The 13,425-nt window shown below is 36.7% G+C and overlaps 1 protein-coding gene across 1 annotated transcript in view; it reads left to right on the forward strand.

The window, feature by feature from the left end:
- Positions 1-13,425, forward strand: part of LOC591009 (late secretory pathway protein AVL9 homolog) — a 34,153-nt gene that overhangs the window by 12,214 nt on the left and 8,514 nt on the right. Inside the window, exons 4-6 of the mRNA XM_030990323.1 lie at positions 992-1,063; positions 8,300-8,389; positions 13,072-13,179. Coding sequence (XP_030846183.1) covers positions 992-1,063; positions 8,300-8,389; positions 13,072-13,179 — 270 coding nt within the window. The remainder of the gene's footprint in view (positions 1-991; positions 1,064-8,299; positions 8,390-13,071; positions 13,180-13,425) is intronic.

Below are 13,425 nucleotides of genomic sequence, written 5' to 3' on the forward strand. Positions count from 1 at the left end.
AAACCTGTAATCAATATAATACCAATTGGAAATTCAAATTGGTTGAATCAGTAATGTCAGTGTGAGGTAGTGGCGGAAAACTTTCCCATTTGTTCCAACACACAAAATGACTAAAATTTCAATTTATCAAAATGTATGACCCAGGAGGGTCTTTTCTTTCTAGAGAACTTTGATAATATGCTACCCACAAATCCCACAATATATTATGATTGATATCCCAAGGGAGAAGGTGTTTAGGGAAAAGAAAATTATGATATTTTTGTACATGACAAACTGTAGAGTCGTTTTAGACTACAACACAATCTAGTCACTAAATTGTGAAGTTGCTGTTTGCATAGATTCAGTAACTTCATATTTCATACAATCATAACTTTTTTGATAGTGGTCTGATTTATTTCAAGCTTTCCCGACTCTGTTTCTCTTATTTTCCGCTTTCACAAAAAGAAGTTATTATACAAGGGATGGATTGCCCTTTAAGATCATAATTATTTCCCTGTCTCCCACACACAAGCTTGTATTACACTAGAGTTTATGTAGTAATGCTTGTATGAATGTATGTTGTATTTGAATGTTTGTGGTTTATAGCCACAATATTACAAAGCTCTTATTTATTTCTGCCATGTAACAATGGTATTATGTACATGTACCATGCCCATTTATCTAATTAGAAAATGAAATGATATTAGGAGGCAATGTTTAAAAAGGGAAAACAAGAATATATGTAAAAACCTCATCTTTGTATCTTTCATTTGGAGAATAAAAATCATCTTCATTTTCATATATTCTGCAAATCTTTGTGCCTCCCATTTGGAGAATAAATATGCTTTCTACATTTTCAGTTATTTAATTTAGGATAAAAATCCCCTTCTTTTCAGATGTGTCTTCCATTTGGAGAACAAAAATCCTCTTCATTTTCAAATATTTTGTTAATCTTTGTGTCTCCCATTTGGAGAATAAAAATGTTCTCTTCATTTTCAATTATTTCATTTAGGATCTTCTTTCAAAGACTGCAGATGTGACGAGAGGGACTGTTCAGAAGTGCGTCTGTGTCCTCAGTAAGCTGGTAAATATTGATGTTGGAGTTATTTGTCTCTTTAAAGGCATCGTTTGACAATGTTAAATCTGAGATGCATGGCCCTACTGTGATATGGTGAAATATTGCAGCCCTTAAAAAATTGCGCTTCAAAATAATCATTAAGTGCCTCAAAAAAGTACAAACCTTTGAGTGACCGGTTTTACCATACTCGTTTTCCCTAATAGACTGTAATGTTATGAAAACCGTTTGGCAAACTCAAAATTTGATTTCAATTTTCAATCATAAAAATCTTGATAATCAGACAGGCGATTGGCTTGTAAAAGTCATGGGGTTCCTGACTGACCTAAAGGTTTATAATTATCATTGCAGCATGAGCTAAATCAAATATTTTTGTAAGGATCTAAGACAAAGTTACCGGATCCCTTTAAAATGCACTCGATTGTTTGCAATCGCTGAATGCTAGTTGAGTCTTATTCACATTACATGTATTCTCAATCTCAACCTCAGAAAATCCCTTTTTGGCTATATTTCTGTGGTTCAAATTATAAATGTGGCATCTATATTATTAATACGCAAAATCGCCGCGGGGGGTCCAACACGGGGCAAAACGGTTCCTCAAAAACGTCTTTCCCCGACCCCGCCCGCCTCCGCCGTGGCGCGGGGACGGCGGCACAATTCCATGAGGCCTGTCTCCCGTAACCCGCGTCCCACGTCGACCCCGCGATCGACGTCCATGCCGTTAAACGCGGTTTCGGGGCGGCCGGGGAGGACGGGCGGACGAGAGCACGGCGGGCGTCGCGGATTGCGAGGAGGCGACGAACCCGCGAGAGCGAGTCGGCAAGGCGTGCACCCGCCCTCTGTCTAATTATCAAAGAGAGACGAAGAGACACACGATGGACGAGAATCCACTCGCGTCAACGGGTGTAGCAAGTCTTATTGAAAAAGCTGCGACGTATCCCGAGTAAGGCCTCTTGCTATAGGATTCGCTTTGTAGCGTGTAAGAGAAATACACATCAACAGACGACTCACCCGGGTGATGGGATGTAGCCAATATGTACGCTCAACGGGTTGAGCTTACCCGTGCTATGCGTCTTTCTATAGGATATGCTTTGTAGGCCAGGCGGACCTGCTGTGTGTACGAACGTACGTGTATAATGTTTGCGATGATTCTACGCTCACCGTCACACGCACAGCTCAGTCGGTTCGACTCTGATTCTATGATGATTGCCGTGATTTGTATATAGTTTACGTGAATAGAGGTATGCAAGCAGGGCTACTTTGGTATTAATCTGTCCATGTTTACTGAATTTTGAAAATCATTCTTCAAAGTAGTTTTTTCACAAGAAATTCATCGTATCGTAACTGACAGTTCAGTTGCAAGCTAGCTGCCGTGAGGCACGGGCAGTGCAGTGCGCCACTGCTGTCGAGCACTGTCGGAACTGTGACTGTGTGTGAGGTGAGGTGAGCTGAGCTGAGCTGAGCTATAGAGTAGACTCGACAACATTTTGAAATTGCTCTTATTGCCCCTATTTCAATATAGTTTCGTGACTATAGAGGTATGAAACCTGAGCTTAGATTGTGATTATTCTGTCCATGTATAGTTGTATGCTGAATTTTGATAATCATTTTTCAAAGTAAAGTTTCCACAGTGTATTGCCACCGCAGCTGAGCGCTGCTGTCGGAGCTGAGTGTGTGAGCATGGAGTAGCGGTGACCTGAGTAGCCAGGCCTGTCCGTGGTGTGAGGAGAGTCTAAACAACACTTTGAAATTGCTATTATTGCCCCGATTTCAATATAGTTTCGTGAATAGATGTATGAAACCTGGGCTTAGATTGTGATTATTCTGGCCATGTATAGTTGTATACTGAATTTCGATAATCATTTTTCAAAGTAAAGTTTTCACAAGAAAATCAGACGGTCGTCATGGTCGTTTAAATACATGATAATACTTTTAGTATGATACATTTCTTGCATCAAATCAATTTTTAAAGTATGGGGGGGGGGGTCAGGTAACTCAAAGCGATTTGAGTGCAGGCGTGGTGTCCACGGGTACAAAGGGCTGAACCCCTGAAAGCTCGGGGGTTTTGGGCATTTAATTACGGTCAGATGAGCATATTTTTAATACCTTATTTGTGACACTGGCAGGTCGATCACTAATTGGCGTAGGGTCCATAGTAGAGTTGCGTACCAACTACGCTGAGCTGAGAGTACGCTGGCCTACGTTACCATACCCTGAGGAACGCAAGATGGACGCAAACAATTTAATATGTTTAACAAAATTCGCGTACTTTCGGCGTAGAAACTTGACGCAGAAAGTACGCCTTTTTTTACGTAACACTACGCTACTAAACTAAACAAACTGCATCTTTAAATGAATTAATGAAAAATTAGCCCAAGAAAAATGAGCCCCCGAAAGATAAAAAAGTAGCCCCCCCCCCAAATTTTCCCAAAATTTGATATAGATCGAGTCCCCGAAAAAAAAATCTTTCACTGGATTCTACGCTCACAGTCCCACACACAGTCGAGTCAATTTGTGCACAAACCGTCCGATTTTTTGCGTAAAATCTTTACTTTGAAAATAATTGTACACATTTTGTGAACAATGCCAACATAATCATAATCCAAGCCTCTGCATATGTAGTCTTTTCATGAAACTACATTGAAATCACAACATTAATAATGCAAATAAATCGTAATTATCGAGATCCTATCTGACATAGTTTGTTTTACGATGCGCCATTTATGGTCAAACAGCATATATTATAAAAATTCTCTATATAAAGATAATCTATTTTTTTTTGGATAGCACATAGGCCTCTATCTATCTATCTATTTGGCCCCCTCCCCTAGAATCCCGTGGATTTTACACGGGTCCTGCTAGTAGTACATTAAAGTATAACATGTACTCTAAAGTAGGTTTCAAAAAGATAGAAAAGGAGAGAGAGTGAGCCAAGAGTAACAGGAAGTATAAAATGAAGTTTAGCCAATAGCCACATACTGTGACATACTGTAACGAGGATAAATTGATCTTTCTCTGCACATCATTCATTTCTTAAAATCATATGTAAAGTATGTGTATGCTATTCATGTACATATGTACATGAATGAGTTGAAAGCTGACAATACCTAAATTGTTTATCATGCAGTAGACAGAGCTTTTTTTTACACGTCAAACAACTGCCCTAAAATGGTGATTTGATCACAAATTCAACAGAAAACAAAATTTAAAACATACTTGAAAAGAATGAAATGCCGATAATACCAAAATAACCACCAACAAAATTCCTGCTTGTATGGAAAAAACAGCATGATGAATTAACATTTCTGGATTGGAAGTGTGTCGTGCGTGGTTGTAAGTTTCGTTTTTATGAATTCCTTTTTTTTTGCTTGAAATTCCTTTTTTTTTGCCATCATGATTCCTTTTTTTGGTCGCACAAGGTTGGCAGCTCTGAGTAGATGGCTTGTTTAAATATTCAGCAATTTTTAAACTGTAAACTGAAAACCTCACTCACTAAAAAGGAATGCAACAAAAGATGGGGGGGGGGGGGGGGCTAGTGCGTGTTCGAACTATAGCTAAAGGTAAATTTAATTGTATTTCTTTCTCCACTACCTCCATGACAATAAGGCAATTGAACTTTGCACTGATTCATATTTCATATTGAACAAATTTAAAACATGTATAGTGGCATTTATAAATTAGTCACAGATATTTACTTTGATTGCAAAATTTATCTTTGAAAACTCTTTGGTTAGATAAATTCAAAGTCCTGGTTGTATACAATTGTAGCAATAAGGAAGTGTTTTTTATAGTGAAAAAGCAGATAATACATGTATAAATAAAACAACTGAACTCTTTCAACTTGATTCATATTTTGAATGGAAATATTCTGAAGCATTTATACCTATAATGGCATTTATGTTTTTATGAATTAGCTTCACTTTATTGATAGTAAAATTGTACTTTTCAGTGAAAAAACACTTAGGTTGGATAAATTCCAAGTCACATGTAAGGTTTAGCAATAAGGAAGTGGTTTTTTATGGTGTACAATAAAAGCGGATATATATTAAATGAAGAGGAAGGAGAAGAAGAAGAAAAAGGACTAGAATTCTTTGTGTACTTCATGTACATGAAGGACATGTATATTCTTTCTCCTTAGAAGTAATTTAAAGTAAATCATACCATCTATACATGCAGATAGTAATAAAAGTAAGATCAATTTACATAGTGCAGCTACTATAGCGCGATAGCTCGTTCAGTTGGTAGAGCAGTGGTCTCGTAATTTGGCAACCCGGGTTCAAAACCAAACAATGCACTAGTGCCCTTTCGGAGAGGACCTAATGTCGTCGGTCCTCTGCTTGCTTTAATTACTAACATGCATTTGATTTTTGCTTTCTTAATAGCAGTCAGGTAAAATAACCACCACTACTGCTAATATACATGTACATGTACTCTACAGTGCTGTGATGAAAAAAGAACCCCTAACAGTAACAGTACTTCTGTACAGACACAATAAAAAAAACTATAATAAGCACCTGAAAAAACAAGTGTGTCTTTGAAGACAGCATCAGACAAAGTTTTTCTTAAAGGTAAAGACCAGTTATGGTCATGCGATTGCATTGTGAAAGAAACGTTGTGGAATCGATCAGAAAAGGTCGATCATCTAACATCTAGCATCTGCAAGGTTCTGGAATCATCAAAATGATAAGAAATTTGGCCCATTCTTCGTAAAGTTACAAGCAATATACACAGAAAGATGTATATGGGACTACCCTATATCTCTCACAGACCATGAGAGAAACAAATTTACCAAATATATGAATTAGTAGGCGGTTTCCCGGCAAATTTTTTGTCATCATGTATTAGTCAAAACATATTCTTTCACATGATTGGTAATGAGAGCTTCCATTTCATTTTTTGAAATTGGGGCGTTTCCAATACTGGTCTTTACCTTTAATCTAGTGGTAGGTCATTTTAAAGCTTTGGAGTGGTGCAACTGACACCACTACTGACAGTGCAACGGAAAGCGCAACTGAAAGCAACTGAAAGCAACTGAAAGATGATGAAGTATTCTCATTGTAGTTCAAGTGCATGTGAAGATGATACAACAATCGCATTGCGGTTGAGAACCATCCTAATTTATTACACTTAAAGAGAAGGTTGAGTTCTGGGAAAGGTGAAAAATAATTTGTGAGCGTTATTATGCAAGTGTGGAAGAACATCAGATAAGACATGTTCCCTGAAAAGCATGGCTCTTCAAATGCCTTCATATTCTAAATATGTCATGTAACATCGTAAAACTCGGGGGTAGGATTTTTACGCCATGAGTTCGTGTAGTCCCTTATACATCTTTCTGTGTACAGTGTTTGTAACTTTACCAAGACTTGGCCAAATTTCTTATCATTTTGATGATTCCAGAACCTTACACACAAATTCTTATATGCTAGATAATCAACCTTTTCTGGTCGATTCCACACCATTTCTTTCACAATGCAATCGCATGACCAGAACTCACCTTCATCTTTAAAGTTAAAGTTGAGTTCTGCATGGTCATGCGATTGCATAATTGTGAAAGAAATAGTGTGGAATGGATCAGAGAAAGTGGATCCATGTAGCATATAAGTATTGGTGTGTACTGCAAGGTTCTTGAATCATGTGTGAGCACAGTATGCAGCACTTTGTAACTGCAAGAAAAAGCCCATACAGTAGATATCAAAGAACTTTTGGATTGGAGTTGATATCTGAATTGATCTTGATATCTTGTTGAATATCGGCAAAATTGACATTTTACCTCTATCTTCTTCTTTTTTAAGGGGGGGGGGGGGGGGGGGGGAGTAAGAGTTCCATGTACACATGTACATGAAGACCTGTGCACTGTAAATTGCATGCAGAGAGATCAATTAGATGCCGGTACTGCTGGACGTAACATGGAAGAGTCATTAATAGTACTGTATCACAGCAGGCTTTTGAATTTCATTATTTTATTGGTATTTTTTGCCAGTCCAAACAACCAACAAACAGTACTGCATTAATTAGAAACAATTCTGATTGACTTGCAGCCAGTTTTTCTGCAACTACACTTCCAATTATAGAAGAATTACCTTTAAGTAAATGATATTTTCAAGGCTCAAGGCATTGATCTAGAAAGGAGATCTTCATTTGGATTGGCAAAAGCCCAAAGGACTGATTAATCTGGGAAAAACACACCCAAATTGATGTACATGTACTATTAGTGGGCCAAGAAAGTACATATAGATATGGCAGTAATATTTAATTTCATAAGGACAAATTAGAGTGACGACTGGGTGCCTAAAATAAGATCCCCTTCCTCCCCACCTTGACCTTAAGATTGTTTACTATACTGTCAGTATAATGTATGTCATCATGTGCATGAATACATGCCAAATTAAAGGTAATACAAAGTTTGGTAAGGGGTCATGAATTTGGTTCAAATGAACATATTGGAAGCATATGAGATCATACAATAGTCATTGATCGTTGTCGCGGTTGAAATAGAGTCTTAAGTTATGACATTTTAAATAACAAACTACTTATGTTGTATAGCTCCCTCTCAAGGTCAAGCTATTAATTCTGCTATTAAACAATGTTTCTTGACTAAAATTGACCGATTAGCTATTCCCGTTTGGAAATTATAAAATCACAACTACATATTCTGAGATTTTCATGGTCGCAGCAACCATTGTACGGCCGTAGGCGCTATTTGAAATTCATCCAAATTTATCGGGAGCACCGGTAAATTTTTATATACAATTTTTCTCAAAAGCAGAAGAGTTTTATGTTGTTGATGTTGTATCTATTAAAGATTAATTCTTAATTCATATCGAGACAATATCATGTTGCTGTTGTTATATGTTTATAAAAGATTAATTCTTAATTCATACAGTCAGTAATTTGTTGTTGTTGTTGTTGTTGTATTAATTCCATAATAATTCTTTATTTATTTTTTAAGAAAAGAGAAAGATAGAAAAAACGCTCACCTTTTGGATAAAGCCTAAATATTGTGGCATGTACTGTTATGGATGGAAATATATACTGTATCATTTGTAAGTTTAAAGCTACCCAGTCTTACAGTATGTTGAAAACTAATATTGCTGAATTTAGTGGATTTCTTTTTCTTTTCATGTTTAATAGTTAATACCAACTGAATTAAATGTTGCTGTACATGAATTTTGCCTTAGATGCATCACCTATGTTTTCATAACCTAATTGATTTCCTTCTTTTTCATTTTTTCTTCCCCCTTGCAGCCGTTGTATGGTTTGATCCAGGCTAAGCTGGAGCTCATCACTCACGCATATTTCTGTGAGCGGGATTTCTCCAAGACGAAAATACTTCAGGTATTGACTGACATTTTATCCCCAGAGATCCTTTATCCAGACAGACACACAGACAGACAAAAGGCCTGTCCTCATCAGCTCGAGATTGGCAAATAACCCACTATCTCTGATTTGGGAAATAATCCCAAAGTTACAAAGTGCGTCTTCATCAGCTCGCGATTTGACCTTGAAACTTGAAACTCAAGCTTGAGATATTTTGCTCAGCGTTCGCGCATAGTGCGAGTCTTCGGGATGGTGAAAACGCGCCAGACAAATAGCGGGATATTTTGCAAACTAGCTTAAGATATCTTCGGATGATTATCTCAACCAAGTATCCCACTAATTGTAACGTCGAGCTGATAAAGACGCAAATTAACTAGATAATTTGCAATCGGGATAGTTCAAATAGCGGGATATTTGGCAAAATTTTGAGCTGATGATGACAGGCCTGGAGAGTCAGACACAAACATCCTTAGAAATAGTCATCCCTAGTGGTTTTGCTTCCTTAGTTTTGAAGGAATTAAACCAAATTTCATTCCATTTTAAAGGGTGCCGGTGGAAATTTTCAATTGAAACAAAGGGTTTGAATTATGCATACATTTTTTCCTTCTAATATACTTTTAAAAGAAGGTTCATCCAAGCTGATTATTAGTATTGCCCCCATCCAGCTGGGTTGCGACTGTTGGTTTTGCAAACAGCATTTTGCAGGGGAGTCTCCCCCAAAATGCATTCTGTTCTCTGTGTCTGTCTGGATAAAGGAATCCAGAATAATAGTGTATTATTACAATTTAAAAAATCACTTAGCTTAAAGGTGAGTTGAAATGATTGAGATCATAGAATGAATCATCTTGATCCTAATTACGAAGACCAATTAAACCCTGATCTTCCCTCTCCTTTTCTTATCTCGTCTTCATCACCAAATCTGGTAGTACCATATTCATTGTCATAAGGCCTGTCTCATACCTGCCAACCCTTCCGAATAATCCAGAATATTCTGTTTTTCTGGATTTTTAGGACCCCAAAATCCGGAATATTCCGGATTTTCAAAATTTTCTTAAGCCAAATTAAGCTTGTTTTATCATATGCCGCGATGTGAGAGTTCACGTATTGCGTGCGTTGAAGGGCTGCATGATTGAGCAGCGAGTTTGTATTTGCTTTTTTGCACAGATTTACCGCGTATTGCCAGTTACACTGCCGCTGCATGTGCGAACGCCTGTTAAGGGTACAGATTTCTTATTTTCGAAGACATACCGTCCTAAAAATTCTTAATTCTCATTTTCAAATGTTGGCAGGTATGCTGTTTTCATCAGGTCGAGAAATTTTAACTATTCCGATCGCGAATTTACAGCTAATTTGCGTCATCATCAGCCTGCAGTTGCAATTAGCGGGATATTTGGGCGAGAAATATCTCGAGAAATCTTGGTCTTGTTTCCAAAATAGCCTGCACTTTGGGAAATAAAAGGTGGGCTACTTTGGGCTCGTCCAAGCTAGTTTGTAATAAGCGTATCCGTCTGGTGAAGACGCAATTTCGAGCTTCGGTATAATATCCCAAATCTGAAAATGGCGGGTTATTTGGCAAACTCGAGCTGATGAAGACAGGCCTAATGTTGATCTATCCTCCTGGGAGCCACCCAGGTCAAATCCAGGGACCCGTTTCACAAAGCCTTTTTTCAATAACAAATGACAAAAATCATTGACAAATCTGCTGATAACCAATCAGAAGCAAGGATTTCAGTAGCTTATCACAAAAAGTGTCTCCTTTGTTACTAATGACAAGTTTTGTGAAATGGGGCCCAGACTTGACTTTCAGTGATATGACTGGGTAGTCTGCCAATTTCCCTCCCCCATTTTATTAAGAGGTTGACGCAAGACTACTCTATCATCTCCTTCAGTGGTGATTTATTTATCTGTGACCTATTTGAAGGAGCCTACTCAAGTAGGTCACCTGACAATCACACTTGACCTATGAACAGAGTGGATGCATGTACATGTACATGTATGTATTAGCCTAGCACTTCAATAACCCTAAACCTTAAGAATGAAGGAGAAGAACAATGAAGAAGGGAATGAAGATGAATAAAAGAAGGAGGAGGAGAAGAAGAAGAAGAACGTATTGATAAAACTGCACCAAAAATATTTAAGACAAAATTTCACAATGGCACAACTTTAATAGTTTGTTGAAAGTTTTTGGAAAGTTTAAAGAAGATTGCTCCACCATTCATAACCACATCACAATGACTCCTCACTTTAAAGCCCCACTGCACTACTTGTATCTACTTGCGCCCTCTACATTGCAAACAATGCCTAATCGGTAACCATTGGTCCCCCATGGTCCCCTTTTTCTGATGTTAATTGAGAGCTGATATGATTAGATAACCACATGTCAGTGACCATGCAGGGAGGTATAATCCCTCCTGGCCAAACTAGTGCAGATATAATACAAAAAATATATACAAAAAATAATAGTAAGCTTGGAGTGAGAATTTAGTTTATTTTGTAATAATTATAAGTGTAATGTATTACATGGCCTTGTCCGTAGGCAGCTGTGCATACATCTATTGAGGGTAGGGTCTATTGACCATGTCGGGTGAGGTGCCTGCCCCTGAATCATGGTTATAAATAATGCAAGATAACCCCAATTAAACTGGTTTCCAAGGAAACAGAGGGTTCAAACTCGAAGGAGGGTTCATTTCATCTGTTTGCAGCCAGAAGGGTCTAATACAGCCTTAATATTTTTCTGGCTTGGAACAGACAATTTTATCTTGACAATGTCCTAAGTTTACAAAGTATTTGAGTGACAAAGAGAAATTTTGGGAGACAAGTTTGAAATCATATAACTTTATTCCATGATACCGGTATCTACAAATAAATCAACAAAATTCATGAACCCATTTTGAATTTCAAGTTTGAAGACAAGATTATCTTTGTCGAATTTTGTCGCAAGTATTAGTTATAATAGGATATAAAATTTGGGTTGTATACTTTGTCTTTTGAACTTAAAGAGAGTTTGACCATTTGCAAATGGGGCCATCCCAGCTAGTAGACCAACAAAACGTGAGACATGAGCAAATATTGAAAAGAAGAAACTTCCAGAAAGTTCAAGGGACCGATGTCGCTGGCCTTGTGGGCTATTCGTTTCATGGGCAAATTCAAATGTCAGAAAGAGGCTACTGTACAAGTACCGACACAATCAAAGCTTTTTGTTTGAGATATAAGGAACTTAACCTCGCTGTGAAATTTATGGACATCATATGAAAGTAAAACTGGATTTTCTGAATGAGTATTAAATTAGGATACTTGTGCAGCAATTAATTATAAATGAAACATGAGTGGACTTTCTTAATTAGAAGACATTTAAAGACCATAAATATGTGGTCAAAAACCGTCAAATGCAAGCTTCCCTGCACTCACAAGAAACAATGGTAATTCAAATCTCTTTTATATCGGTGATCAATTTTTAAATCATGCTAATTGCTCTCAATGTGAAAGGCCCTTGTGAATAATTTATTTGTGTCAACGTTGCTCTCTGTAGGCTACATTTAACCTATAGACTGCTGAATATTCTCATTCCTATATGCTTTGGTTAGGAGGTACCCAGTTGCCATTGACAACGGGGTAATAGTCAAATAACTAAACAGGAAATGAAGTCAGACTTTCTACATATTAGTTGTATTTTTTTGTAACGCATGAAACGTAATACCTTTAAAAGATATTCCACATCACAGGATGTTTCTACAGCCCATTCCAACTACATGAAGCTATCATCATGAAAACTTAATTACCTTGTCAAAACTTAAAGAATTACTTTGTCATAAATGTCTTTATTTTGTCATAATTTATTTATTGATAATGTGCATGTGACTAACCTAGACCTACATGTATCTGTATAGCTCTCATTAATTTTAAGTACCACTTATTACTGTTTTGTATCAAGTATCACTTTCCGTTCAAAAAGCTTATAGACTCTTCCATATTTTGTTTTCCTGTACCGGTAATCAGTATTTCTTGCTACTTGTCTACTGGATGTGTTCCGTACTGTCACTAGACAAAAGTACAAATGTGGATAATGTTTTGTAGGTTCACAGATATTTGATTAATTCAATAAATACATTTTTTTAAGGTATGAAGTTCAAAAGTACTTTTTAATCAAGTTCAAGTTCAAGTTTATTTTCCACATGTGGTTCATAAAAAACAAATATACATACATGTTCAGACATATATTTACAAAAATGCAAAGTAACACAAAATTAACAAACAATAATATTAAGAGAAAAAATGGCGATAAAATTTAATGTCTATAAACACGGAACAACTAAATACCAGCATGTCAAGGCTAATCACCAGTATACATGTAGATATTTTGGATATTTTATATATAAAAAAAAAACATTAAAAAACACGAAAAAAAAAAAATATCATAGTCATAAAAGTGACATACAGTGCATGACAAAGCAAAATCAAGTTGGCAAATTAAATTAATAAATCAGTGATGGAGTCAAACATACTTTTCAACGACCACCTGTATAAAAAGACCACCTGTCTACAAAGACTAAATTTACAATAAATAATGTTGTAGTAGAGTGAAGATTCTTGTGAAGTAGGAATGGAAAACAGTGCTACATAAACAACAATCAATTTTTCCTCATGATAACTTTCTACTGTAAAAAATCTTATAAAGCTGCTTGTTTTTGTTTTTTGTACAGGAGTTCTATGAGAATCTCAACAACTGTATACCAAGGACGATACCTGAAGATTCTCAAGTCTTTCTCGGTCTATCGTTGAGGGATCTGGTCACAACTTTCAAACACAAGGTATTATGTTTAATTTGATATCAGCTCTACAATAATAGTTAGAGAATTGTCATTTATTTTGTTAATCATCCATTTTTAGAAATAAATAACAAAGAATGATATAATAATATTCACATTCGTATAGCGCTTAATGCTACCCATCTAAGCGTTTAACATTGTGATGATTATAACCCAGGTCATTGAATTCAATTGCTAATCCGCACATGATAGTGCACGCTCTCCGCTCCCTGGGGAGTATTCCGGCCA

Source organism: Strongylocentrotus purpuratus, unplaced genomic scaffold (assembly GCF_000002235.5).
Source record: "Strongylocentrotus purpuratus isolate Spur 01 unplaced genomic scaffold, Spur_5.0 spur5_scaffold_19, whole genome shotgun sequence".
NCBI lineage: Eukaryota > Metazoa > Echinodermata > Echinoidea > Camarodonta > Strongylocentrotidae > Strongylocentrotus > Strongylocentrotus purpuratus.